The sequence below is a fragment of the Anser anser genome, assembly GCF_964211835.1.
Source record: "Anser anser genome assembly, chromosome: 3".
NCBI classification, from domain to species: Eukaryota; Metazoa; Chordata; class Aves; order Anseriformes; family Anatidae; genus Anser; species Anser anser.
The window spans coordinates 102,950,550-102,962,901 of record NC_139722.1 but is presented as its reverse complement, the minus strand read 5'-3'; the positions used below and the strand labels follow the sequence as shown (position 1 = coordinate 102,962,901).

Here is a 12,352-nt window from a genome sequence, read left to right as displayed (position 1 = left end):
TGGAATAAGTGAAAGGTAATAGTTATTTTCTTCCCTCCTAATTACTGCTGTAACGAAATGTCTGTGCGTTTCTTTCTGTGCGGCCTATGAAAAATTTCCACAGCTTGTCTTTGGGAACAAAGAAAACACGTGGAGCCAGATTTCGCTCTTGGAGGTACACAGAGAGCTTCCACAGGCTTCAGGAAACAGACTCTGTCAGCTGATGTCAGGGGAGCTGATCTCATGCTTACCCGGTGGCAGAACGTGGCTAGCAAACTGTTAGTATTTCCCCACCGGCGGTAGGTGAGCTAGGCCCCAGAGCCGTATAGTATCAGACTAAACATAAACATTTCCAGACAAGTTTTCTGGAAGTGGCTTCTAAAGGCAGAAGAACAAAGGCCCAGGTCCAGGCACTGATCTGGCGATGCGACATGCATCCAGTGACTGAGTGAGATCTGCCCAGGCCTGTGTTGGCCACGGGGACAGTTGGAGTGGACGCTACTGCAGGTCAGAGCATTGCTCTTGCCAGGTGTACCCAGTGTGGGCAAATAATAGCACTGAGGGAGTGCTTACTATTATAAGTGTGCTGGCCAGTGGCCGGCCGTGCATTAGCAGTTCTAGCGCAGTGAAGCCATATTTCCGTGATAAAAATGGAAAACAATACCCTTATGGAGATGACCTCAACGTTGCGACTGACCTGCAGTTTGTTGTGGTGATGGCTTTCAAGTCGTTTAAGGAAGAGGGTAAGAAGGTGGTGCTGATGTCTGAGGCAACTATGTAGGGTAAATTACCAAAGTCTGGAGTCAATTGTGTTTTTTAACATTCACTCGTTGTTTAGGGGTTTCTGAGTGGAGTGCCCCTGCTAGCAGCCGTTTGGCTCACCTGTGGGATGACAGTGGCATGTAGAAAACCCAGATGAGTTTGACACACCTAATTTCTCTTCTCCTGTTATGACTAATCTATGATGAAAGCATCTTTGTATTGACAAGGAGAGAAGCAACTCCGTAGTGAAAAAGCGAGTAACGTCATTTGGAGCACAGTGCGTCCAGTGAAGGGGTTGGGATTTTATTTGTAGCCTTCCGAAAAAGAAGGGAAGACCATAGTGGCTCCTGAGAAGGCCATCTTACAGGAGTCTCTTGCACAGCAGCCACAGAACCAAACCATTCACGGAAGGCTTGTTTGCTTGCTTGTTTTTCAATTACGAACAACATTCAGAGATATCCTATTTCTTTGGTAGCTTTCAGCACTGGCTGTGACCAAAGTTAAGCATGAAGGTACAGACAGTTTTCTAGGCATGCATGACATGTATTAGTCCCCACGTAGAGTGGAGAACATAGTCATAAATGCATGGGTAAAATATCAGACTGGGATTTCTCTCCTTAAAGACAATTGTGTTTGTTTCCCCTCCTGCTAATTATATCCTATAAATCCCCACTCTCCAAACTCAGACAGTAACATTTTGTTACCTACATTCTGTCAGTAGACTTCACAAAGATCTCTAACACATGTTATAAAAGTTATTGCTATACTACTATATATAACAGCTTTGCATAAGAGAATAGAAGGCTGCCACATTTAGAAAATGCAGGTGCTATGTAAGCCTCTTTCTGAAAGAAAGAACTTAGCTCAGTTTCCTTTGAAGAACCAGAGACTTGAAATTGAAAACTGTATTAATGCCATTGTCTCCTTGTATCAGCAGGTTCCAGAGAGATTCCTGGAAGTGGCTCAGATCACGTTACGGGAGTTTTTCAATGCCATTATCGCAGGCAAAGATGTTGATCCTTCCTGGAAGAAGGCCATATACAAGGTCATCTGTAAGCTGGACAGTGAGGTCCCTGAGATTTTCAAATCCCCAAACTGCCTACAAGAGCTTCTTCATGAGTAGAGAGTTCAGCAGCTATTTATGAATGTATGAAAGTAGCAGTCCCCTTCTGATGCCCAAGTCATGTGTGTCTCTATTTTAATTTCATATATATGTGTATCACATACATATATATGTATATGAAATTAGACTGTGATCCCTTCTGGATTTGAGTTTTCGTTCAGTTCCAAGGGGATAGTTATTTTACTTCAGCCTTCGGTTTACTTTTACCCGAGACCCTTAACATTTGGAGAATAAATGGGGTTAATTTTCAGGGAGAAGAGTTTGGAAGCGTGTAAAAGTCTGTCTTAGCGAGTTAGGGCATTATGTTTAAAAACGCTTTGTCAGATTTATTGCTTGCTGCAAAGTGGCATTTTGTCTTAGTGAGACTAATGTCATGGCACAATACTACAGACAATGAAGTTTATATTATGTTTATACTGCTAAAGGTCTGAACTCTGTGGAGTCACTTCATGAGCTTGGAGCTTCTTTTTTTTATTATTTTATATACTTTTAAACCAATAACTAGATTTTGTTTCATACTTCAAAAAGCTACAACATCTATTTTAGGTACTCACTCCAAGAAGTGGTACCGAAAAAGCAAACCCTATTCTTCATGCTTTTCCTTACAGAAATGAGAAATACCCTGCACCAGTAATCAACATGCCAGGTTTTTGTTTTTCTAAATTGCAGCAAGGGACATTTGCACAAATCAAATACCATTCTTGCAGGGTGAGGCCAGTAATTCATGCACAATATTGTATCAACCACTCTAATTTTAGAATACGGTCAGCTTATTAAAACGGAAGCATTTCACTCTCCATAGAGTAAAAATGAAACCTGCAGTGTACTAAATTGCCATGTCTTGGTCTTACTTCAAGTGGCATCAGTCCCTAAATTTATTCTTTTCTTAATCTGTTCTGCCCCCAGAAATCCCCTTTCCAGTATACAAAGTTTTCTGTCTGTATTTGACATCTGTCCTGAAAAGCACTTTTTGAATGATCTTATATATAGTAGAAGAAAGCATCTTCACCTCACAATGCTGAGGGAAAAAAAAAAAAAAAGACTTGTTTGTAGCTGTAAAATATAATTAGTCTTTTCCTAATCAGAAGAATAAAAATTACATTTTCATAAAAATCTAATCAAGCATATACAAAAATCACAGTGTCCTCCTGGCTATGCAGGTTTCAGATAGCCAAATTGGATTTTTTAAATTACTGTAAGTGCAGCTTAAAACAAAACAAAACAAAAATCTATTTGAGCAATGTGCTGCACTTGTCCTCTGAAGCTGGAGCTAGTCTTTACCAAAATCTGAGCTACAGTGTAAAATCCGTGATGGATCTGGATTCGCCTGAATGCTATACCACGATATGTCAGCACATGGAAAGAAAGCTAGCTGCTAGTTCTTGTGCTTTCTTCAATGGCTCTCCTTGTCTCACGTTTTCAGAAAGGTATTGTCTCCAAAAGTTTGGGGGAAGGTTGAATATGCTATAGCACTCTTTGCTATTGTATTTGTCATTTTCTCTGTCGTCTTTTGTACAGATGCAGTAAGAATTTATTGTTATCGTCAATAGTATTTTCCCCTACATAATTCAGTCTGAGTCTAGAGAAAGTTCCTAATTAGCTAAGAATTGTATTTAGACCATCGAGGATATTGATATCTTATTTCTTTATTTTAAAATTACATTTTGACTTTGGAGAGTGAAAGTTTACCCATGTGACTAAAGAGCTGACCTGATCATTGCAATTTCACTTCATTTACAAATACTGCTGATAGACAGAAATGTATGAAAGCAATTATTGTCAGCAGAAAGCCTTAAAAACCTGCTGACTTCAAATTAAACAGCACAATCCTACGATTCCCTGTCAGTATTTTCAAGCACTGGCAGTATCTTTGGAGTATAGGCAATGCAGACAATAGCATGGGATGAAGTGCCAACATTTTCACTATGCATTAAAAGCAAAACAAATCTTCTTGATCTTAGACTCCCTGAGAGTACCTAATACTGTACATATCCTCACAGTAGACAGGATGTGTCTTTTTCTTTCTTTTCTTGTGTTTTGTTTCCTTTAGTTCTCTTTCTTTTCCCTTTTTTTTTTTTTTTGGTTTTCTTTTTGTGTGTGTGTGCATGATTTGGTAAACATTACACTTCATAAAGATGTAACTCCAGTGAATTCTGAGTAAGAAAGGATGAAAATTGTATTCATGCACTTTTTTTTTTTTGATTTATGGGAAGAAGTGGCATAAAATGCTCAAGTTTTAATATAGCAAGTTCATCATTGGCATACCATCAGATACAAAATATAACACTGCATTGTCACCTTGGACGTAAGAAAGCAAAGCCATACTTTAGTCATACTATGTGGACATACTACTAGCTACCATCCTGATCTGTGATTTTACCGTTACTTTTATTATGTTTATTATTATTATTATTAATATTAATATTATTATTATTTGGCTGCAATGTGATTCACATAATCTAAATAAGTGAAATTGTGTACTCAACAGTTGATGTTGTTGCATTTATTTATTTATTTATAAGTAGCATAATCTCAATAGTAAATGAGGCATAGGAATTAAGAGTAGAAATTTCATCTTAAAAGAAAAATAAAACCTCCTTGGTCTGAAAAAGGAACACATGATAATTTGATCATTTCAGTTATGTGATTTTTCTGCATTTTATAGCCATATTGCCTTTGTGCCTCCGAACACACCTAAAATTATAAATACATGGCATAGCTCCTACTAAATTGTAAGCAGAAAAGTGTTTTTTTTCCAAATGATCTCAATACTATTTCACTAAAATGGCTAAAAGGCAGGAGGCTACTTTTATTGTAAAGAGAAGCTTACATAGGGAAAGAATTTCAAATTCCATGTAGAAATCCCATGTTGCCATTCATTTACTGCTAATTCAAATTTATTTCTGCATATAAACTTGAGGTTATAGTCTGTGCCTATAGTCTAGACCTTAAATGCACCAGCGGAAGGATAAAAAAAATCCTTCAAAATACCAGTTTTTCCCCCACAAGTACAATTGTTCTTGTGCCTTCTGTGGCTTACAATTTTCATCTTTTAAACTTTATTTTTCAATTACTACAGCTGCAATAAACACTAATTTTTTTTTTCCGGCTGTTTGACATACTGTTGATAGCTATGCATATTTTGTGTCTTTTTAAAAATTAAAAAAAAAAAAAAACAAAGCAGGAGAATACGTTTTTGAAGAAGAGAATTTTTAGAACAGTTTGATAACGCAAATTATTTTTTCTCAATTGTTTGAGCAGCATTCAAGTTTTGAAAATTCTTGTAGAAGCCAATTTTTTGTAACTGTGGTGCAAATCTTGTGTTTTCTTAGCCTGATGAAAAGTAGTATAGAAGCAATATTTCATACGTGACATATGTGCATATACATATACATATGTAGTCACACAGAATGTGTGTATGTATGTATATATACACAGAAACACACACACACACAAAATATGCGTATGAAGTGAAAAGCTTACCTTTTTCCTATCTAGATTAAGAACCTATTTTAGACATTTGTTATGTTTTGTGAAAAGAATGTTCTATTTGAAACTACAAAACATTTAATTCTTACTGTATCTCTGGTTGTTTAATGGGAACGTTTCACATTTAATGGTAAACATGTGGAAGATGTTAGAATGTAGTAATTATTTAAGAAAGTGTTCACCCATGTATTCCTGAGGTTTGCTTTGTGCCTCTAAGTATTATTTAATTAAAGTGTTTTAAGTTTGCAGAATCTTTGTTACTGTACCAGGTATGTGGGTGAACATTGAAAACCGAGGGGAACTTTTATAAAGCAATGTAAATATTCAACCTTAAGGCTGTTCTTGCGTAAAGACATAAGATTTTAATAACTACATTCTGAAAACATCTGTTGAATTTATAAGAAACACTACAGTAACTGTATAGATAGTTGAAAGCATTCTTGAAAATCCAGCTCTCTACTTTTAAAAGTTAAGTCTCTTTCATCAGATGTCAAGGGAATGGGTAATACAGTTTCTGTAAAATTGCAGAATTTTTTTCTATGTATAGGAAGTCAGTTAATAGAAAAATGTTTTTTTCCACAGGTTGATATTAATTAAGAAATAAAGGTGAAGATTTTGTGGCTTTAAAGATAGGATTTTCACCAGCAGCATTGAAAGATTATACATATATATATATACAGAAAGATATATATATATATAAAAATGGAAAGTGGTTTACAAAACCCCCAAAAACGAGCACTGTACATGAGAAGTGAAAGCAAAAACTATATTTGCCATGTGTATTATATAGTAATCATTGGTGTTGATAGTGCAAATGTTTCCTTCTGGTACCAACTATGTGTTTGAAAATTCCAATACGCATTGTTTTCAAAAAGCTCCCCTTAAGGAATGTAACTGGTTTATATGAGTAAGCAGTTACTGTATTGCACTTAAATGTTCTGTTGAAGGAAATGCAATTTTGTTTTCTGTAGAACTGTTGGTTGTAAACCATCTATAAACTGAAGCTAAAAAAGCTCATATTTAGAGCTGGGATGAAAACTGGTATTTAACCTTTGCATCTTCTTAGGAATATCCTTTTTAGTCTACGAAAGGTGGTGGCACTATGACTTTATTTAGTCTTTTCATCTGAGCCACAGTCACCTCTCCCTCCCGAAGCAGCCACCTTCCAAATGCACAAATATACTGGGATATGTAGAAACAAATCTAGAAGAAACAGCGAGCTTACATTTTCCTCTAAAATCCATCCTTTCTGCATTAAGTATACCACTCAAGTGAAATATTAGACAAACACGATAACCATCTCATTACCATGTAACATGTAAGAGTCAGAAACTGAAAAAGAAGGAAAAAAAAAGAAAAAAAAAAGCCTCTTTAGGTTGGTTTAAATGCTGCCCAGAAGAGTCAAAGGTTAAGGTTTAAACTGATATTGTCCCAGCCATTACTCATATGTATATAGTTACAAAAGTGACAAAACACTGCCTTTATATTATTTAGCAATATGTTGTAAATAGCATTATTAAGCTCTTTTTTTTGTAATAAAGACCCTTTAATTTGAAGATAGTACAATAATTGAACTGATAAAGTCAATTTTTGATTTTTTTTTTATTTTATTTTTTAGCTAGAGGCAATTTCAACTGTGGATTTTTTTGTTGTTGTCTATTGTTCTGAAGACTTTGCATAATTTATTGGTTTAATTTATCCTAATTTATTTGATGAAGGTGTACAATTTTGTATTACCAAGGATGTACTGTAATATTAATTGATGACAAGATAAAACAATAAGACTCCCCTGTCTGTTTGAAAAAAAAAATAAAAAAGGTGCAGTAGACAATTGATTGAAAAAAAAAAAGTTACAATTCTAGCTTGGCAGCTACTAAATTTAAGATAAACACAGGAAAAATGTTTTTGGGGGGGTGGATTTTATTTTGTGTGTTTAAAGCTTTTGTATACTCTCCAGACTTTTACCTTTTTGCTTTGTACCACTTAAAAGATACAGTAGTTCAATTGCCTTGTGTGCCTTCCATCTTCTCTAAACTGAATGTATGTGCAGTATATATGCAAGCTTGTGCAAAATAAAATATAAATTACAAGCTCATTGCCATTGTTTATATTTCTTTCCAAAAGGTGATGTTGCCCAGTATCAAAAAGGGAATCACTGGAAACTCTCTGCTGTGGCCAGGCTGTATCTAGGATTGTAGTCCTCTGCAGGTTTTCTCTCCCCCTTAGTTAGAATTATTTATTAATGAAACTGCCAGCCCTCTTGCAAAATGGATATAATGATTTATCTAATCCGGTGTCATACCTCCAGCACTGGTTAAGATAATGAATGTTATTTTGCAACAGTCTATCAGAGAAGGAGTAACTCCCAGCACCAGACATGCTATGTCTGAGGCATACATGGCCTCAGACATAGCCAATGTAGCCACCCTGAGCTAGAAAGTTCCTGTCTTTGGGATATTTAATCATTTCCTGAGTACACCTGCCATGCTGGTGTCCTGCAATAGGGATTTCCACCAGTTAGGTGAATGCAGAATAATGCTTGGTTTGGTGTGGTTTACATTTACTCCTTTTATCAACCTTGTTAGTAGTAGTGCCCACATTTCATTCTTTTTATTTCAATCTATCCCTCTTTCCTGGATCGCTTCCTTTTTGAGCTGCATAATCATTAGCACTGTATATAACTAATCTGTTCTCACACCTTTCCTCAAAATGCAAGTCTCATTTGTGCATTGTTTTTCTCTAGTCCTTCTCTCTTTCTGCTGCTTCATGTGTATCTTAAAGTCTTGAGGTTGAATGAACCACTGAATTAAATTATTGTCTGTGTTTCAGATATGAATGGTATCTTTTTGGCTTAGAATTGGTGCAGATGGCAGTAAAATGGTAATTTATTTGGATTGCAAATATTCTTGCAAGAATTTTTTGATTTTAAAGGAGGACTATGTTAAAAATACGTTTTCATCTGAGGTCATTTACTTTCATAATCTTCACAGATTCCGCCTCAAGACACTGTAGACTCGAGCTGGAGCATGAACGCAATGTTAGCTACACTGTAATAACCTAATAAATACTTCATCTCTGCAACAGCAATTAGAACTTCATGTCTTTTTATACAGTTGGAATTGCATTTGCTGGGCTGTATCAACAGCAGGTGTAAAGGAGATGATGAAGTTGCACCTGTGTAACTGGTAGTCCTTGAGGTGTAAGATCGTCTCCGATCTTATTGCAAACAATCTGCCTCATATCTATCTACATTACCAAGCCAGCATACTAGAAGCATTGTCAGGTCAAAATACTTGACATTCAGGTTATTTCTTAAGGAAATGCTGCCCCACAGCACTATTTGTCTGTATATTCGGGAGACTGCTAGGACTGTGGCACGGTGATCAGGGTAGGCTGAAGTGTCTGAAATGTCAAGAATCCTGGCTCGTCTGCTCCCGAAAAGCTCCAGCCTTGAGTAGGTCTTCTGCCAGCCTTGGTTCAGAACAGGCATGGGCATCCCAAAAACGCTTTCCTTGGAGGAGGAAAAAAAGGAGGAAAGCTAAAAAAAGGCTGAGGAGACCCAAATTAGATATCTGCTTAAGCATCGCCTAGCAAAGGCTTACACGGGCAGCCAAGGATTATGTGGAAGGGCTCATTTTTGTGTTAGGTAGCAAGAGTTAACTCGATGAAGGAAAGGGAGATCACCCTTAGGTACCCAAATAATGGACGGAAGGATAAGATCTGCATGGGTAATTGCTAGCTCACCCTGTGCCCAGATCATTTTTTCTCTCAAATATACTTGCTCTATGAAATACATTTTACCCTGCAGTTGAAAACACACAGAGCTCTAAATAAGAAATCCTGGCTATTGGCATCTCATAATACTGCAGGAGTTCAGAGCTAGACTGGAACTTGGCAAGTGGTCCCTGTCACTGCAAAGGGCCAAATCAACTTTCCCAGGCTTCGAGCACCCTGAAATGATCCAAATTCTGCAGATCTGGCCATCTGTGCTTGGAAATCCTCAGTTCCCCTAATACCTGGAATTTTTACAATAAGGAAGATAGCGCGTTCTAGCTTTAAAATCCTTAGGAAGACGTGAATCATCTCTGGCCAAGGCAAACGGAGCGGTTTTATGCCACTGAGACCGTTGGGAGGAACTGGGGTCCTTTACATGACGAATTACCGGGAGGCTGAATGTGGAACATGGCATTTTGTGATTTGAGAGCCTGAAAGAGTTAATTGCTCTCGTTTTCTTGGTCTGTACCCTTATTTATGCCCAGTCTAGGTTGTGCCAACACAATTTCTATGGAGATGATCCCTTCTGATCCAGTCTTCCCTCTTTGTTAGGAGGGGAAGGGAACTGGCTGGTGAGTTGCAGCATGCGACTGCTTTTAGGAAACAACGGCGAGCACATCTCTCGCTCTGCGACGGGTTACAGTGTTTCCCCAAACAGACTAATCTGATTCAGTTTTAAAATATGGCGCTGGGTTTATTTTAAGAACACAATACAGAAAATAAATTAAATCTTCGCTAGAGCTTATTGTTCAGCAGGGATGGAGGGCTCCCATGGTGGTGGCAGCACTGCTTGATAAAGGGGGGGTGTGTGGGGGGGGGCTGCTTCCCTGCCTGGTCCAAGTCTCTGACCCTCTGGGCACGTTGCAAGGCCTGCGTTTCAATAAAAGTGGGGGGAAAGGGGGGCTGAGAAGCTGCCTGTTAAAGCCTGATTGATCGGTGGGGTGCAGAAAACCCATCATTTGTCACACCGCAAATTTCTGTGTACAGCCTACTAGTATCCCTAACACACATGTGCCTCAAAGAGGTGAGAGAGGTATATTATATTTACTTTTTTGTTGTGATTTTTTTTTAGCCATCCAAATGAATTCTTGCTGGCTTAGGCTAGCCTGTCTCTTTCCAGAGCTGCAGAGCAGAGTGAGGCACCAGCTCCGGTGCAGAAAAAAAGATCCCCCACCTCGCGCTGCCCAGAGCCTGGGAGAATGCGATTGCATTTTCATGAATAAATCCTAGGCAAGTGAATAGTGGTACTTTCCCATTTATTTGGGAGTCACTGTGAAAAAACAAACAAACAAACAAGCGCTTTGCTTCCCAACAAAACACATGAAAATGAACTGCTGTTCACACTCAGAGGCAGTTAATTGCTTGCAGAGTTTAATTTTATTCTTTAAAATTAGACTTAAGGTTGAGTCCCTCGCTAGGGGAAAAAAAAAAAAAAAAGAACAGAAAAGAAAAAAAAAGAAAAAAAAAAGATGAGAGGGAAAGATGACACAGATAGCTAAAGAAATACTACCAGCTCCAATGTAAATATGTTTGCAGTTTGCAAGAGACCTGCCAGTCAAGCAGCTGTGGGAGGTAACAGGGGAGAACGCATGAGAGGAAAAAGTCTTGTGGCAACAGTGGCCAGTTTCATTATGGCCACTGCCAGACTGTGAAACAACTCTTGGGGCTTGAAATCCTATTGCCTATTAAAACTGGGCATGACAGCTCTTTTTTATGCTTCACCAACCAGAGATGGAACTGTGTCCTAGGGGAAATAAGGAAAAATATTTATTACAAGTGTTTAACACCTTTTAGTACAAAACAACCCTAATATGCAGCACTCAAGGATAATTCATGCCAGCGCATGTAAAACCAAGGGGAATCGCTTATCAGCTCAATAATTTGATCAGAGCTTTTAAAGGAAGAGATGAAGCTCCGGTCAAAACCCTGAGCCCAGATTTCTCTGAAGTGGAGGCACTTTAGAATAATACTTTCAGAATTTTACCATTTCTGGGAGATGGACACAAAGCTGGGAAATCACAGCCCCTGTCCAGGGCTGTGGAGTGGCTGTTCAGACCAGGGACGTACCTGTCCTTGTGCGTGCCAGAGGCCCGTGGGGCGCTCAGGGGAAGCCCCCGGCGTGCTGCAGGAGGCTCACGCAGCCCGCGAGGCTGAGGCTCAAACCTCCGTCAAGGCTGACTGGGAAAATGCACACCCCGAGCTCGCCTCAGATCGCGAACAGCCAGGGAGCCTAAGGATGCTCGGATCAAGGGGTGTATTCCGACCCATCCCTACTAAAACGCGTGCAGCTAGAGTTGGCAAAACCTGACATAAATTTCCCAGCTTTCTTACACGAATCTGGGCGTTATGGCAGCACCTCCTCCCCAGGACCCCCGCTGCGGGGCTAGGAATAGCGCTGGGCCCTCCGGCCACCCGCCTGGCTGCGGGGCCGCTGCCAGCCCTCCGCGTTACTCATTAACATCCGCTGTTACTCGTTAACAGAGCGAGGGCTTCGCGGGCAGCCCTCGCAAAGCCCCTGCTTTAAATTGCGCAAGCTACGTGCTGCTGCCGTGCCGGCCTGTTTCCGAGTAGGGACGGTGCTTTCCGGCACCCCTTCCCATCCCGATGTTTTAAAGCACTGTTTACCCGCTCGTTTGCTTTTGGAGAACCTGGGGGAGGAGGGACAACGGGCAAATTGGTGAATCCTCTCCCCGAGGATTTTTGTGAGCCCGTTGGCCAGGCCCGACGCTCACAGGAGGGCAGGGCCTCCTGCTTGGACGGCGTGTGTGCCCTTGCAGAAATTTCCAGAGTGTTGGGCAGCCCCTCGCCTGCCGCAGCTGCCACTCCCGGGGGCGACTGGCCTTGCCCAGGCCCCCGCTGTGGCCCCCGTGGCAGCCAGGAAAATGTCCCCGGCGGCGGGGAGCTGCCCGTGCCCAGCCCTGCGTGCCCCACGGGAAGGCCGGGGTTGCCCCAGGGCTTCTATCCCAAACCCAGGAGAGCAAACTGCCGGTGTTTGCAGATGTCAGAGCCGTTCTGGGGGTTTTTGAGGAGGGAAGTGGAAGGGGGATGACCGTAGTCTCAACAAGGTCAATGCGGCGGCAGCCGCAGCGAGTCAGCACGTATGTCCACCCCAGCAAAAGACCTAAACAACTGCCCTGCGATTCTGGATATTGGGCCACGTCACTGGCAGAATTCAGGATTTATCCAAAATGCGGTGCTCTTCTTTGTTTATTTTAACAGATGATA

At 40.1% G+C, this 12,352-nt stretch overlaps 1 protein-coding gene across 4 annotated transcripts in view; it reads left to right on the top strand.

Moving 5' to 3' along the window:
• PROX1 (prospero homeobox 1) overlaps window positions 1–7,448 on the top strand; it is a 48,614-nt gene extending 41,166 nt beyond the window's left edge. For 3 of the 4 annotated variants that reach the window (XM_083832017.1, XM_083832018.1, XM_083832019.1), the window contains exon 5: window positions 1,676–7,448. In XM_083832017.1, coding sequence (XP_083688143.1) covers window positions 1,676–1,864 — 189 coding nt within the window. In that variant the 3' untranslated portion in view covers window positions 1,865–7,448. The remainder of the gene's footprint in view (window positions 1–1,675) is intronic. The other variant, XM_083832020.1, reaches the window with a different exon arrangement.
• The last annotated feature ends 4,904 nt before the right edge of the window (window positions 7,449–12,352 follow it).